Source organism: Mirounga angustirostris, unplaced genomic scaffold, assembly GCF_029215605.1.
Source record: "Mirounga angustirostris isolate CCGP_5_RB_7025 unplaced genomic scaffold, mMirAng1.0.hap1 SCAF_16, whole genome shotgun sequence".
Taxonomy (NCBI): domain Eukaryota; kingdom Metazoa; phylum Chordata; class Mammalia; order Carnivora; family Phocidae; genus Mirounga; species Mirounga angustirostris.
In genome coordinates this window covers 4885668-4900756 of record NW_026991724.1, presented here as the reverse complement: position 1 = coordinate 4900756, position 15089 = coordinate 4885668, and the positions used below count along the sequence as shown (strand labels likewise).

The 15089-nt window shown below is 42.0% G+C and overlaps 1 protein-coding gene across 4 annotated transcripts in view; it reads left to right on the top strand.

Moving 5' to 3' along the window:
• CDH13 (cadherin 13) overlaps positions 1-15089 on the top strand; it is a 1446671-nt gene that overhangs the window by 1392344 nt on the left and 39238 nt on the right. For all 4 annotated transcript variants that reach the window (XM_064580856.1, XM_064580854.1, XM_064580855.1 and 1 more), the window contains one exon: positions 7945-8087. In XM_064580856.1, coding sequence (XP_064436926.1) covers positions 7945-8087 — 143 coding nt within the window. The remainder of the gene's footprint in view (positions 1-7944; positions 8088-15089) is intronic.

The following is a 15089-nucleotide window of genomic DNA, read 5'->3' as shown; positions in this document are numbered from 1 at the left end:
GGCCAACAAGGTGGGCCACACTCCTCTGAAGACTCTAGGGGAGACTCCTTTGCAATAGTCCAGTCTCTACCTCCTGCTCATGTGGGATTCTCCTCTCTTCTCTGTGTCTCAGATCTCTCTCTGCTTCCGTCTTATAAGGACATCCGAGGCTCCATGTTGCGCAGGAATCCAAAAGCCCCTCCCCACCTTAAGATCCTCCCCTCAATTAGACCTTCAGAGTTTGTGCCATATAAGGGAACATTCACGGGTCCCCAGGATTAGGATGTGGACATCTTTTCCACTGTGAAGACTGGGATGGTAATTTACCCCAAACTCGTATTGGTTAAATCAGGTTTGAAATGTTGTTAGAACCAGGGCGCCTGGGTGGCTCAGTTGGTTAAGCCACTGCCTTCGGCTCAGGTCATGATCCTGGAGTCCCGGGATCGAGTCCCACATCGGGCTCCTTGCTCGGCGGGGAGTCTGCTTCTCCCTCTGCCCTCCCCCCCTCTCATGCTCTCTCTCTCTAATAAATAAATAAATAAATCTTAAAAAAAAAAAAAAAGAAAAGAAATGTTGTTAGAACCAAAGCCGGCCAGCTTATAGCAGAGATGATGGACTTCGGGCATCTTTACCTGACTGATGAGCCATCAGTTTCCGTGTCCCCTCAGGGACACATATTTCAAAGATTGGTGGGGAATGGCAGGAGAACACTGACCGGCAGCTCTCTGGCTCAAGTACAGAAGTGGTTGGAGCACCTGCCATATGTCACTGGGACAGTCCCACATTACCCAAGCCACTCAGTTCAAAGAAATCTGAGTCACATTCAGTTAGAGTCTCCCTGATAAATGGGATTTTGTCTGAACTTCTTAGAATGAGCATGGGTTATCTTTACAACAACCTCAAAAAATAGTAACATTTTAAAATTCTTTGATGGTTTCCCATCATCCAAAACCCAAACAGTGGCTCAGGTTCTTTATAATACATCTCACTAAACTCCTATACCTTCAGTGTCCCCTAGAGAAGCTGTGTCCCAACCACAACCATCCACATTCCGGTACATAAATATTCATTCAGCAACTGTCTCTTGAGTGTTGTGTGTGTGCTAAGCAATGTTTTAGGAGCTGGGGTCATGACAGCAAACAGATATCCTTGCTTTTTTTTTTTTTTAATTTTATTATGTTATGTTAGTCACCATACAATACATCATTAGTTTTTGATGTGGTGATCCACAATCCATTGTTTTTGTATAACACCCAGTGCTCCATGCAGTACGTGCCCTCCTTAATACCCATCACCGGGCTAACCAATCCCCCCTGCCCCCTCTAGAACCCTGTTTGTTTCTCAGAGTCCATAGTCTCTCATGGTTCATCTCTCCCTCCAATTCCCCCCACCCCATTTTTCCCTTCCTTCTCCTAGTGTCCTCCATGCTATTCCTTATGTTCCACAAATAAGTGAAACCATATGATAATTGACTTTCTCTGCTTGACTTATTTCACTTAGCATAATCTCCTCCAGTCCCATCCATGTTGATGTAAAAGTTGGGTATTTATCCTTCCTGATGGCTGAATAATATTCCATTGTATATATGGACCACATCTTCTTTATCCATTCATCTGTTGAAGGGCATCTTGGCTCTTTCCACAGTTTGGCTATTGTGGACATTGCTGCTATGAACACTGGGGTGCATATGGCCCTTCTTTTCACTACATCTGTGTCTTTGGGGTAAATACCCAGGAGTGCAATTGCTGGGTCATAGGGTAGCTCTATTTTTAAATTTTTGAGGAACCTCCACACTGTTTTCCAAAGTGACTGTACCAATTTGCATTCCCACCAACAGTGTAAGAGGGTTCCCCTTTCTCCACAACCTCTCCAACATTTGTTGTTTCTTTCCCTGTCCATTTTTGCCATTCTAACTGATGTAAGGTGGTATCTCAATGTGATTTTGATTTGAATTTCCCTGATAGCTAATGATGATGAACATTTTTTCATGTGTCTGTTAGCCATTTGTATGTCTTCTTCAGAGAAGTGTCTTTTCATATCTTCTGCCCACTTTTTGACTTGATTATTTGATTTTGGGTGTTGAGTTTGAGAAGTTCTTCATAGATCTTGGATACCAGCCCTTTATCTGTAGTGTCATTTGCAAATATCTTCTCCCATTCTGTGGGTTGCCTCTTTGTTTTGTTGACTGTTTCCTTTGGTGTGCAGAAGCTTTTTATCTTGATGAAGTCCCAAAAGTTCATTTTTGCTTTTGTTTCACTAGCTTTTGGAGATGTATCTTGAAAGAAGTTGCTGTGGCCGATGTCAAAGAGGTTACTGCCTATGTTCTCCTGTAGGATTTTGATGGATTCCCGTCTCACATTGAGGTCTTTCATCCACTTTGAGTTTATCTTTGTGAATGGTGTTAGAGAATGGTCGAGTTTCATTCTTCTGCATGTGGCTGCCCAATTTTCCCAGCACCATTTATTGAAGAGACTGTCTTTTTTCCATTGCATGTTTTTTCCTGCTTTGTCAAAGATTATTTGACCATAGAGTTGAGGGTCCATATCTGGGTTCTCTATTCTGTTCCATTGGTCTATATGTCTGTTTTTGTGCCAGTACCATGCTGTCTTGGTGATCACTGATTTGTAATATAGCTTGAAATCGGGCAACGTGATGCCCCCAGCTTTGTTTTTCTTTTTCAACATTACCTTGGCAATTCAGAGTCTTTTCTGATTCCATACAAATTTTAGGATTGTTTGTTCCAGCACTTTGAAAAATGTCATTTTTCAAAATGAATTTTGATTGGGATGGCATTGAAGGTATAGATTGCTCTGGGTAGCATAGACATTTTAACAGTGTTTATTCTTCCGATCCATGAGCATGGAATATTTTTCCATCTTTTTGTGTCTTCTTCAATTTCTTTCATGAGTGTTTTGTAGTTCCTAGAGTATAGATCCTTTACCTCTTTGGTTAGATTTATTCCGAAGTATCTTATGGTTTTTGGTGCTATTGTAAATGGAATCGTTTCTCTAATTTCTCTTTCTACAGTTGCGTTGTTAGTGTATAAGAAAACAACTGCTTTCTGTGCATTGATTTTGTATCCTGCCACATTACTGAATTGCTGTATGAGTTCTAGTAATTTGGGGGTGGAGTCTTTTGGGTTTTCCACATAAAGTATCATGTCGTCTGTGAAAAGAGAGAGGTTGACTTCTTCTTTGCCAATTTGAATACCTTTTATTTCTTTTTGTTGTCTGATTGCTGTTGCTAGGACTTCTAGTACTATGTTGAACAATAGTGGTGAGAGTGGGCATCCTTGACATGTTCCTGATCTTAAGGGAAAGGCTCTCAGCTTTTCCCCATCGAGGATGATATTTGCTGTGGGTTTTTCATAGATGGATTTTATGAACTTGAGGAATATTCCCTCTATCCCTATACTCTGAAGAGTTTTAATCAGGAAAGGATGTTGTATTTTGTCACATGCTTTTTCTGCATCAATTGAGAGGACCATATGGTTCTTCTCCCTCCTCTTATTAATGTGTTCTGTCACACTGATTGATTTGCGAATGTTGAACCACCCTTGCATCCCGGGGATAAATCCCACTTGGTCATGGTGGATGATCCTTTTAATGTATTGTTGGATCCTATTAGCTAGGATTTTGTTGAGGATTTTGGAATCCATATTCATCGGGGATATCGGTCTGAAATTCTCCTTTTTGATGGGGTCTTTGACTGATTTGGGGATTAAGGTAATGCTGGCCTCATAGAATGAGTTTGGAAGTTTTCCTTCTGTTTCTATTTTTTGAAACAACTTCAGTAGAATAGGTATTATTTCTTCTTTGAATGTTCGGTAGAATTCCCCAGGGAATCCATCAGGCCCTGGACTCTTGTTTTTTGGGAGGTTTTTGATCACTGCTTCAATCTCGTTACTGGTTATTGGCCTATTCAGGTTGTCAATTTCTTCCTGTTTCAGTCTTGGCAGCTTATAGATTTCCAGGAAGGCCTCCATTTCATCCAGATTGCTCAATTTATTGGCATATAGTTGTTGATGATAATTTCTAATAATTGTTTCTATTTCCTTGGTGTTAGTCGTGATCTCTCCCCTTTCATTCATAATTTTATTAATTTGGGTCCTTTCTCTCTTCTTTTGGATAAGTCTGGCCAGTGGTTTATTGATCTTATTCTTTCAAAGAACCAACTTCTAGTTTTGTTGATCTGATCTACTGTGTTTCTGCTTTCTAATTCATTGATCTCTGCTTTAATTTTAATTATTTCTCTTCTAATGCATGGCTTAGGCATCGTTTGTTGCTTTTTCTCTAGTTCTTTAAGGTGTAGAGTTAGTTGGTGAATTCGAGATTTTTCTTTTTTTTTGAGTGAGGCTTGGATGGCTATGTATTTCCCCCTTAGGACCGCCTTTGCAGTATCCCATATGTTTTGGACCGATGTGTTTTCGTTCTCATTGATTTCCATGAATTGTTTAAGTTCTTCTTTGATTTCCTGGTTGACCCAAACATTCTTGAGCAGAGTGGTCTTTAGCTTCCAAGTGTTTGAATTTCTGCCAAAGTTTTTCTCGTGATTGAGTTCCAGTTTTAAAGCATTGTTGTCTGAGAATATGCAGGGAATAATCTCAATCTTTTGGTATTAGTTGAGACCTGATTTGTGACCCAGTATATGGTCTATTCTGGAAAAAGTTCCATGTGCACTCGAGAAGAATGAGTACTCTGTTGTTTTAGGGTGGAATGTTCTGTAAATATCTATGAGGTCCATCTGGTCCAATGTATCATTCAAAGCTCTTGTTTCCTTGTTGATTTTCTGCTTAGATGATCTGTCCACTGCTGAGAGTGGAGTGTTGAGGTCTCCTACAATTAACGTATTGTTATCAATATGACTCTTTATTTTGGTTAACAGTTGGCTTATGTAGATGGCTGCTCCCATGTTGGGGGCATAGATATTTACAATTGTTAGATCTTCTTGTAGGATAGACCCTTTAAGAATGATATAGTGTTCTTCTATGTCTCTAATTACAGACTTTAGTTTAAAATCTAATTTTTTTTTAATTTTATTTATTTATTTGGGAGAGAGAGAATGAGAGACAAAGAGCATGAGAGGGAGGAGGGTCAGAGGGAGAAGCAGACTCCCTGCCAAGCAGGGAGCCCGATGCGGGACTCGATCCCGGGACTCCAGGATCATGACCTGAGCCGAAGGCAGTTGCTTAACCAACTGAGCCACCCAGGCGCCCTAAAATCTAATTTGTCTGATATAAGAATTGCTACCCCAGCTTTCTTTTGAGGTCCGCTGGCATGGAAGATAGATCTCCATCCCTTCACTTTCAGTCTGGATGTATCTTTAGGTTCAAAATGAGTCTCTTGTAGACAGCATATGGATGGGTCCTGTCTTTTTATCCAATCTGCAACCCTGTGACGTTTTATGGGAGCATTTAGGCCATTCACGTTGAGAGTGATTATTGAAAGATATGAATTAATTGTCATCATGTTGCCTGTGAGGATGTTGTTTTTATAGATTGTCCCTGTAAATTTCTGTTGTAGATCACTCTTGGGGTCTTTCTCCTTTTATAGAACCCCCCTTAATATTTTTTGCAGGGCCGGCTTAGTGGTCACATATTCTTTCAACTTCTGCCGGTTGTGGAAGCTCCGCATTCTCCATCCATTCTAAATGAAAGCCTTGCCGGATAAAGTATTCTTGGCTGCATGTTCTTCTCATTTAGTACCCTGGATATGTCTTGCCAGGCCTTTCTGGCTTGCCAGGTCTCTGTGGATAGGTCTGACATTATTCTGATGTTCCTCCCTCTGTACGTAAGGAATCTCTTCCCCCTAACTGCCCTTAAGATGGTTTCCTTGGTTCTAAGATTTGCAAGTTTTACTATTACATGCTGGGGTGTTGGCCTGTTTTCCTTGATCTTGGGAGGGGTCCTTTCTGCCCCTAGGACCTGAATGTTTGTTTCATTCCCCAGATTAGGGAAGTTCTCAGCTATGATTTGCTCAAATACATCTTCTAGTCCTCTCTCTCTCTCCACTCCCTCCGGGATTCCAATTATTCTGACATTGGAATGCTTCATGGTGTCACTTATTTCTCTGATTCTATTTTCATGGATTCTGAGTTGTTTTTCCCTGGCCTCCTCTTTTCCCTTTTTATCTATTATATTGTCTTCCAGGTCGCTTATTCGTTCTTCTGCCTCAGTTACCCTAGCTGTTAAATTATCTAGATTGGATTGGATCTCATTGATAGCATTTTTAAGTTCTGCCAATTCAGCTTTCATTTCTGCCCTTAGAGACTCTATGTTGTCATTAATTGATTTCTCCATTCTAGCCATTGTCTTCACAATTGCTAGCCTAAATTCCATCTCTGACATCTTGGTTATATCTGCATCCATTTGTAAATCTGCAGCATAAGTCATAATCTCTGAATCTTTTCTATTTTGGGGGCTCATCCTCCTAGTCATTCTGTTGATGGGTGTTTGAGGGAATGTATAGAGTCCAAATTATTGACCAGAACCCAAGCAAGATGCACCTGTTTTCTTGGGACCTTAGGGTTGCTGGCCTCTTGTTTTCCCAGCCTGTCTTCTGCGGGAGGGGCCTGCCGCACTGTTACTCATGCAACCCTGTTTGGGCGGAGTTGCCCTGCCCCCTGTGGTGGGGGATGGGCTCAGCGGGAATCAGTTTTGGGGGCTTTTGTTTTCTGGCAGCTTTCCCTGGCGGCTTTCTGCGTCTCTTCCGCAAGTCAGAGCAGAAGAGACCGTTTCCAACCCTCTGCCTCAGAGCAGAGAGACTTCAGTCTGTTCTTCAGTGAGCTCTCCAGGCCACACTGTCTCCGTTTCTGTCCGTGCTGCTATAAACTGCAGCGTCCTGGGTTGTGCGCCCCTCCGCAGCGCTCCCAGTCCTGCCTCCAGGTCGGGGCACGTCTCTGCCCTTTGTGCTTCTAAAACCGCCAGCCGCTCCCAGTTCCTGTGCGTGATTCTGCTGCTTGGGGTTTCCGCCCCGGGGGCTGCAGTTCACAGGCGTGACCCCGCTGCTCCAGGTTTCCGGCCCGGGAGCTGCCCTAAAGTCCTTTCCCGGCCGCTACCACCCGGTCCCAGCACACGAGGCTGTCACTCACCAGCGGTGTAGGATCCCCATGTCCAGGCACCCTCCCGCTGCCATTTATCCTCCGATATCTGCCTGCAGAATCAGCGCTCCCCACTTTGTACCTCGAAACCAACTGCCTGCGATATTCTGTTTGTAGAGATCCAGATCTTCTTACATCTCAGGCTGGTTTCATGGGTGCTCAGAGTGGTCTGGTAGATATCCAGCTCAATTCCAGGGACCAGTTGAAATAGGGTCCCCTACTCCTCCGCCATCTTTTTTCCAAAACCCAGATATCCTTGCTTTTGTGGAGCTTACGTTCTAGTGAATCTCTCTGGTCCATGTGTTAATTTGTATTGTTCCCTCTTCCTGACTTGTCTGTCCTCTCCTTCTCTGACAACATCCCACCCTTTCCTGTGGTCTTGGTTCAGACACTGCATCTTCTGTGAGGTCCCCATGGTGACCCTCTATCAGAGGTAATGGCCATTTCCTCCAAGCATCCATGCGCCCTGCCCGTACTTTCATAGTGCTCCTCCTACAGGTCTGCACATGGGACACAAAACAGTAACTGTAATGATGTTTTGGATTTGTTTTAAGAATTATCTGGCACCGGGGCACCTGGGTGGCTCAGTCGGTTTAAGTGTCTGCTTTCGGCTCAGGTCATGATCTCAGGGTCCTGGGATCGAGCCCTGTATTGGGCTCCCTGCTCAGCGGGGAGTCTGCTTCTCCCTCTCCTTCTTTGCGTACTCACTTTCTCATTCTCTCTCTCTCAAATAAATAAATAAAATCTTAAAAAAACAAAAAAGAATTATCTGGTACCTAGCATGGGAGCTTTTGCCCACTACTCAGTGAATATTTCTTGAATCTATTCTGAGTGTAGTCTGAATGTTGCTTGGGAAATTTTTTTCAGATACTCTGTTTACAAGGACCCAGCAGGCTGGCTGAATATTAACCCCATAAATGGGACCGTTGACACCACAGCAGTGCTGGACCGCGAGTCGCCATTTGTCCACAACAGCGTGTATACCGCCCTCTTCCTAGCAATCGACAGTGGTGAGTAATTTTTAAAATGTCACCAAGTGTATACTTTTCAGTTATAAATGCATTTTTACATTTTACGTTTCTTCTGGTAACACCCGGAGGTGTTCTCGGGAAGAATATAAATGAGTGGAGGCAGGGAAGGCAAACATTTAAACATACAGTAGGTCAGTAATACCCCCAAATCCTGGAATTCTCTGGTCTTTGTCAAGTTAAAGGTCAGAGTGGTGAGCTCACTGCTTCGTCTTAGGCAGGTGCCTCGGCTACGAAGGCACACTGATGCCGTTCATCTTGGCGTCATGCTCTCGTCTGGGGGACGGTTCTTTCACTTAGGGCAAGTTGGAAGAAAGCCCCAGAGGACATCACCAAACTTGGTGGCTGAATTGCCCCACAGCTTTTACCCTGTTAGCACAGACGACCATGGAAAGACATCAGGTGCACTCAGCTAGGAGCTTCATAATCACAGAACAATGGCCGTTCATTCAAAAGCTACTAATGCGGCATCCACGTGCCAGAGTCTGTTCCAGATGCCGGGGATACAGCAGTGAACAAACAAGAATGACTGTCCTCGTGCAGCTGATCCACTCATGGAGAAAGGAAGCAAATTGAGTAAAATACATAATATGCTTTTTGGGAAAAAGGGAAACATAGTATGTATGTATGAAACCAGGAAATGGAAAAAAGATAGCGGACAGCAGGGTGCTGCCGTTCTAAGGAGGCAGCCCTGGGGAGCCTCGCTGTGGCAGCAACATTTGAATAAAAACACAAAGGCAGTGGCTATGGGAGCCCTGAAGTTATCTAAGGGAAGGGCAAGGAGGCCACGAAGGCTGGACCAGAGAGAGCGGGTGGGACAGGCAGGGGGTTGGGATACAGATGGTGTGGCGTCACGTGGGCCCCACACCACCCTCCGCTTTTACTGTGGGTGGAACAGGACGCTGTGGCCGAGGGCTGATAGGGTGCAGTGTGACATGATCAGTCATGCTGCCCTGTTGAGATCAGATGTGGGGGACAAGGGCACAAGTATGGAGACCTCTTAGGAGACGGGTGACAATCTAGGCATGAGGGTGGCTTGGGCTGATAATAGGGGAGGGGATGAGAAGTCAGATTCAGACACAAAGCTAACAGGATCTGCCATTGGCTGAGATGGGGGGGTCGGAGTTGGTTTTGGGGTGTGTTAAGCAGAGATGTCCATTGTGTCAAGCACACAAGAAATTTTGCTCTATTATTCCAAAAAGCTGAAGATTCGGTTTTGAGTCCCATATATCAAAGTGAATATTCACAGGGCCTTTGGCATGTGCCTTCGTTATACACAATAATGGGTAAACTTAGACTCTCAGACCCCGTCTCCATATGCTGGGCACTCACATGCACACCACCTATGAGATCATGTGTCTGAGAAGTGCACAATCGGGGTGGCATGTGGTAGGCAGAGAAGGCTTCACAATGAAGTCAACCTTTGAGTTTGGCCTCGAAGGACAGGTAGGATCTGGATAAGTGGCAGGAGAGGGGGTAGAGGTGCCTGAGAACACAGAGCAGAGGAATCAAAACTAGAAGGGAGTGTGGTATGGGTGGTAAGAGAGGGAAAGAGAAGAGCTGCATCCACTATGAGTGAACAAGTGGAAATCTATTCGAATGTATGTGGAAAAGTCATATCTTCAAAGCATCTCAACAACCAGACAAGTCTTTTGATGGAGCCAGCAGCCGAAAGATTGTGTAAGTTCTTGAGGAGAAACTGCAGGATGAAATAGCCCACAGACACTCATCCACACACACTGTGCTTGACCCAGGAGACTTAGAGTTGAGTAATGCATGGTCCTTGTGCTCCGTACGCTAATGAGTGATTTGGGGAGTTAGGCTGGTAAGCACAAGACCCCAATGCAATGTCATAACTATTCTGATGGACTTAAGCCCAGAGGAGCCCCTTGTCCAGCCTTGGGGGTGGTCATAGGGAGCTTCTTGGTTAAGGGGATAAAGATAAGTTGAGAAAAGGTAATGCATTTTTGTAATTCCATTCCCATTTTTAAAAAATTTTAATGCCAGTATAGTTAACATACAGAGTAATAGTAGTTCCATGTGTACAGTATAATGATTCAACACTTCCCTACAATACCCGGTGCTCATCACAACAAGTGTGCTCCTTCATCCCATCACCTATTTCACCCATCCCCCACCTCCCTCTGGTAACCATCAGTTTGTTCTCTATAGTTAAGAGTCTGTTTGTCTCTCTCTTTTTTTCCCCTTTGCTCATTTGTTTTGTTTCTTAAATTCCACATATGAGTGAGATCATATGGTATTTGTCTTTCTCTGACTGACGTATTTCACTTAGCGTTATACTCTCTAGCTCCATCCATGTCATTGCAAATGGTAAGATTTCATTCTTTCTGATGGCTGAGTAGTAGTCTATGGTCTGACTATTCCACATCTTCTTTACCCATTCATCAATCGATGGACACTTGGATTGCTTCCATATCTTGGCCATTGTAAATAATGCTGTCATAAACATAGGGGTGCATGTAGCCCTTTGAGTTAGTGTTTTTGTATTTTGGGGTTAATACCCAGTAGTGCGATTACTGGATCATAGGGTAGTTCTATTTTTAAATTTTAGAGGAACCTCCATACTGTTTGCTGGAGTGGCTCCACCAGTTTGCATTCCCACCAACAGTGCATGAGGGTTCCTTTCTCTCCACATCCTCACCAACACCTGTTGTTGCTTGTGTTTTTGATTTTAGCCATTCTGACAGGTGTGAGGTGACATCTCATTGTGATTTTGATTTGTATTTCCCTGATGATTTGTGATGTTGAACATCTTCTCATGTGTCTGTTGGCCATCTGTATGTCTTCTGTGGAAAGGAACGTCTGTTCATGTCTTCTACCCATTTTTAATTAGATTATTTTTGTTTAATTAGATTATTTGTTGAGTTGTATCAGTTCTTTATATATTTTGGATTCTAACCCTTTATTGGATATGTCATTTGCCAATATCTTCTCTCAGTCAGTAGGTTGCCTTTTAGTTTTGTTGATTGGAAAAGGTAAGGCATTCTAATAGAAGCCTGAAAGAATATGGGTATGTGGGACACTGAGAAAGCTTCCATGTAGGCTCCATATGTACAAAGCTAGGAGCAGAGAGATGGCCAAGCACCCACTGCACTAAGGTTGATACTAGGTCTTGTGTTGAATGCCTGGCTGCTATCACAGTGCCTGATTTAGAGCAGGTGCTCAACAGATCTGTGGAATAGATCCTGAACTAGATCATGAAATGTTCCATATGCTATGCCAAGGTGTTTGATTTGACTATGTTGCTTACTTGCCTCCAAAATAACCTTTGTCCTTTAGAAAGATAACCCCCAAGGCAGTGTAGAAAATGCACAATGATGATGTGGGGGGCAGGGAGGCATTCTAAAGCTGTGGCAGAAATCAGGATAAGAGAAGCATGAAGCAGTGAAGTGAGTTTAGTTGAAGCGAGTCTAGAATCAGGAAATACGTTGAAAGCCATAGCCCGTATCTTAGTTGCAGGGGTTAGGGTGGGCCAGGTGACAAGAGAAATGGACCAGAAATGATGAGTCTAGAAAACATCTGGAAGGAAGAAACAAGACTTTGAAAAAAATAAGTGCTCAACATAAAGTAGAGAAAGGTGATATTCAGATTTCTAGGCCAGAAACCAGGTATGATTATTCCATTGATAGAAGGATTGTTTCAAAGGATTGTTCCCATGTTGTCTTTATGGGGTGGATGTTGAGATGATGTCCCATGGGACTGGAATAGAGGTAAGGAGGTTTTTCTTAAAGAGTCACCTATGCAAAAGAGACGGGAGCCATCAGAACAGGTAAGTTTTGTAGAAGGAACGGGTCTAGACAGAGTGCTAAGGGCATAAACAGTGGGTGACAACAAGCCAAGAATGTTTAAAATGCTGTTTCAATTTAAAAGAGTCAATTATAGATCTGCTAAAGGAATGATTTCAGAGTTCTGTGCTACCTAAAAGTCTCTGTACTTGTAGAGAAAATTCTCAGCTAAGAACAGCATGAAAAAGGTGGAAATACAGCAAATAGAGTGGTCATTGCCTTATGAAATATTTTGTGCAATTATTCATCAAAAAAAAAAAAAACTAGAAGTGAAGTACACTTTAATTTTTGCCAGAAACAAGAGCCTTCTCTCCAGGTATGACTAGGCAAGCTGCTTATAGACTCTGAGGCTCAGTTTCCACTTCCATAAGATGAGGAAGATAATTCCTACTTAGAACATTGTTGTGAGAAATGAGAAATAGAAGTGCTGTGCCCTCTACACTCACCATCAAAAGTCATATTAAATGTTCAATAAATGCTAATCTCACCCCAGTGGGGGTTATAGAAAGGAAAGAATGGAGCCACGAATGGTCCTAAGAAAAATACAGTGTGAAATCTACTTCTTGTCTAACTCTTTTAATACTAATATCAAACAAGTGAAATCAAAATCTGGTGTCACAGATGTTTCCAAAAGGACGAAATGTCCCTGAAGATGTAATGATAAATAGAAAACAGGTTGGCATTAATATACACAACCATCATTAGAGATGATAATCTTGAACAAGGCCCAAAAGACTTAAGAGTAAAAAGAGCATAAATTTAAAAAGACCTCATAAATCAAAGGAACTTTTTGTTTAAAGACTCCTTTTTGTCTCACTGAAAATTTATCTCTAGGTATTATGTTGAGCCAGGAAAAACCAACACTTACGTATTAGATCAAAGTTAATAGTATAACTGATGTCTCAATTTTAGACAAAGGAAGCATTTGATTTTATTTAATTTATAGAAATTCAGTGTATTTGATGGAATGAAAGAATAGGGATTTTTTTTTTTTTTTTTTTTTTTTTGGTCATGTAACACTAGGAAAGCTAAAGCAAAATAAAATGATTTTCTCCAAACAAGGAGTCACTTAGGAGTTTATATCCAAACATGTTGGTAAAAGATATGTCTGTAGGATCTTCCAGGCAGGATGTAGTAGATTACTGTCCCCACTGCAAAAACTAGGAAAATCAGGATAGATTACAAAAGTCTTTAATTTTAAAGGCATCAGAGAGCCACAGAAGCCAGGAAGCCTTGATCAATGAAAATATCAAAGAGGGAAGAAGCATTCTAAAAAAAAGTACAAGACAGCCAGCCATTTCTTCTCTCTGGGGACCTTTTCTGATTCTGGGTGAGGGTCAGGCTTGACCCAGGGAAGAGGGCCCAAGATGAAGGGAAATAAACCAGAAATGCTTGTAATAGTCATGTGGAGCTGGTGTGACAAAGTGAAAACCTGAGGGCCCTTAAACACATGGCTGCTTTTCCCCCACGGACAAATACCCTTTAAAGGACAGAGTGAAATCCCCTGGGGGTCTCACAGAAACAAGGACCTAACAGAGGAAGCAAACATACCTTAAACATACAGCCATTGTCTCCTTAAGACATTTGCCAGATTTTAAAGGTACAAAGTGTGGGAGGTTGCGATGGCTGGTGCTATAGACTGAATGTTTGTGTCCCCGCAAAATTCATATGTCGAAACCTAATCCCTAGTGTGATGGCATTTGGAGGTAGAGCCTTTGGGAGGTGCTTAGGTCAATCAGATAGAAGCCTTCATGAGTGGGATGAATACTCTTATAAAAGAGATCCTAGAGAGCGCCTCTACCCCTCCTGCCATCTGAGGACACAGCAAAAAGACTCTCTATTGAAAACCACAAATCACCTCTAAGAGAAGTTTTAATCCTATTAAATAGAGAGATATACCACATTCATGGATTGGAAGTCTCAATGCTATTGAAATGTAAATTCTCTCCAAACTGACCTAAAGGATTTAATGTGATACCAAGCAGAATCCCAGGTCTTTGTTTTGAGGTGAAGGAGAAAATGTGGATTGTAAAATTCATATGGAAATATAAGGGGCTAAAAATAGCCAAGGCAATCTTGAAAAACAAGTTGGAGGACTTATGCTATTATATATTCTGACCTATTAGAAAAAAAAATACTAATTAAAATGATGTGGTGTTTGCACAAAGACAGAAAAAAACTGACCAATGAAGTAGAATAGTTTCTAAACTATTCTACTTCGGGGTGCCTGGGTGACTCAGTCATTAAGCGTCTGCCTTTGGCTCAGGTCATGATCCTAGGGTCCTGAGATTGAGCCCCGCATTGGGCTCCCTGCTCACTCCCCCTGCTTGTGTTCCCTCTCTCACTGTCTTTCTCTGTCTGTCAAATAAATAAATAAAATCTTTAAAAAAAAAAAAAAAAGAACTTCAGTTCATCAAATGATATTAAGAAAGTAAAAAGGTAACCCACAAAGTAGAAGATATTTACAATACAAAGAAATCCTACAGTCTTTAAGCAAAAGACACAACCCAAAGCAAAATGGGGAAGGAATTTGAACAGGTACTTCACAACAAATGGCAGTAAACATAGAAGAGATGCACAACTTCATTAATCAAAGAAATAGAAATTTATTTACATAGATATAAATTAAAATACAAATTAAGAAAATACAATGAAATGCAGCAGCACTGTGGCTTACCTGCAAAATAGTTGAACTGGTAAGATGAAACATACCAAGAGTTGGCAAGGATATAAAATAATTGGAAATCTATCAGGCTGGTAGAAGGGTAACTTGGTACAGCCACTTTGGAAACTGAAAGTATCAACTAAGGCTGAACCTTTGTTTACCCTAAAATCCAGGAATTACACACCTACCTATTTATCCAACAAAATTGTGGCTGTGTGTTCACCAAAAGGCATGTGCCAGAATGTGAATAACAGCATTATTCATAATAGCCCCCAAACTGGAAACTATTCAAATGCCTGATAAGAGTAGAATAAGTCAATTGTGGAACGTTCACCCAACTGAGTCTCTATGACATAGAGAATGAGTGATCTGCAACTCTTCAGAGCAACATGGATGAATCTCACAAACATAATATTGAACCAAAAAAGGCTGGGTCTGAAGACCACATCCTGAATGGTTCCATCTATATAAAACTCAAACACAAGCAAAACTAATCATTACCACTAGATTACC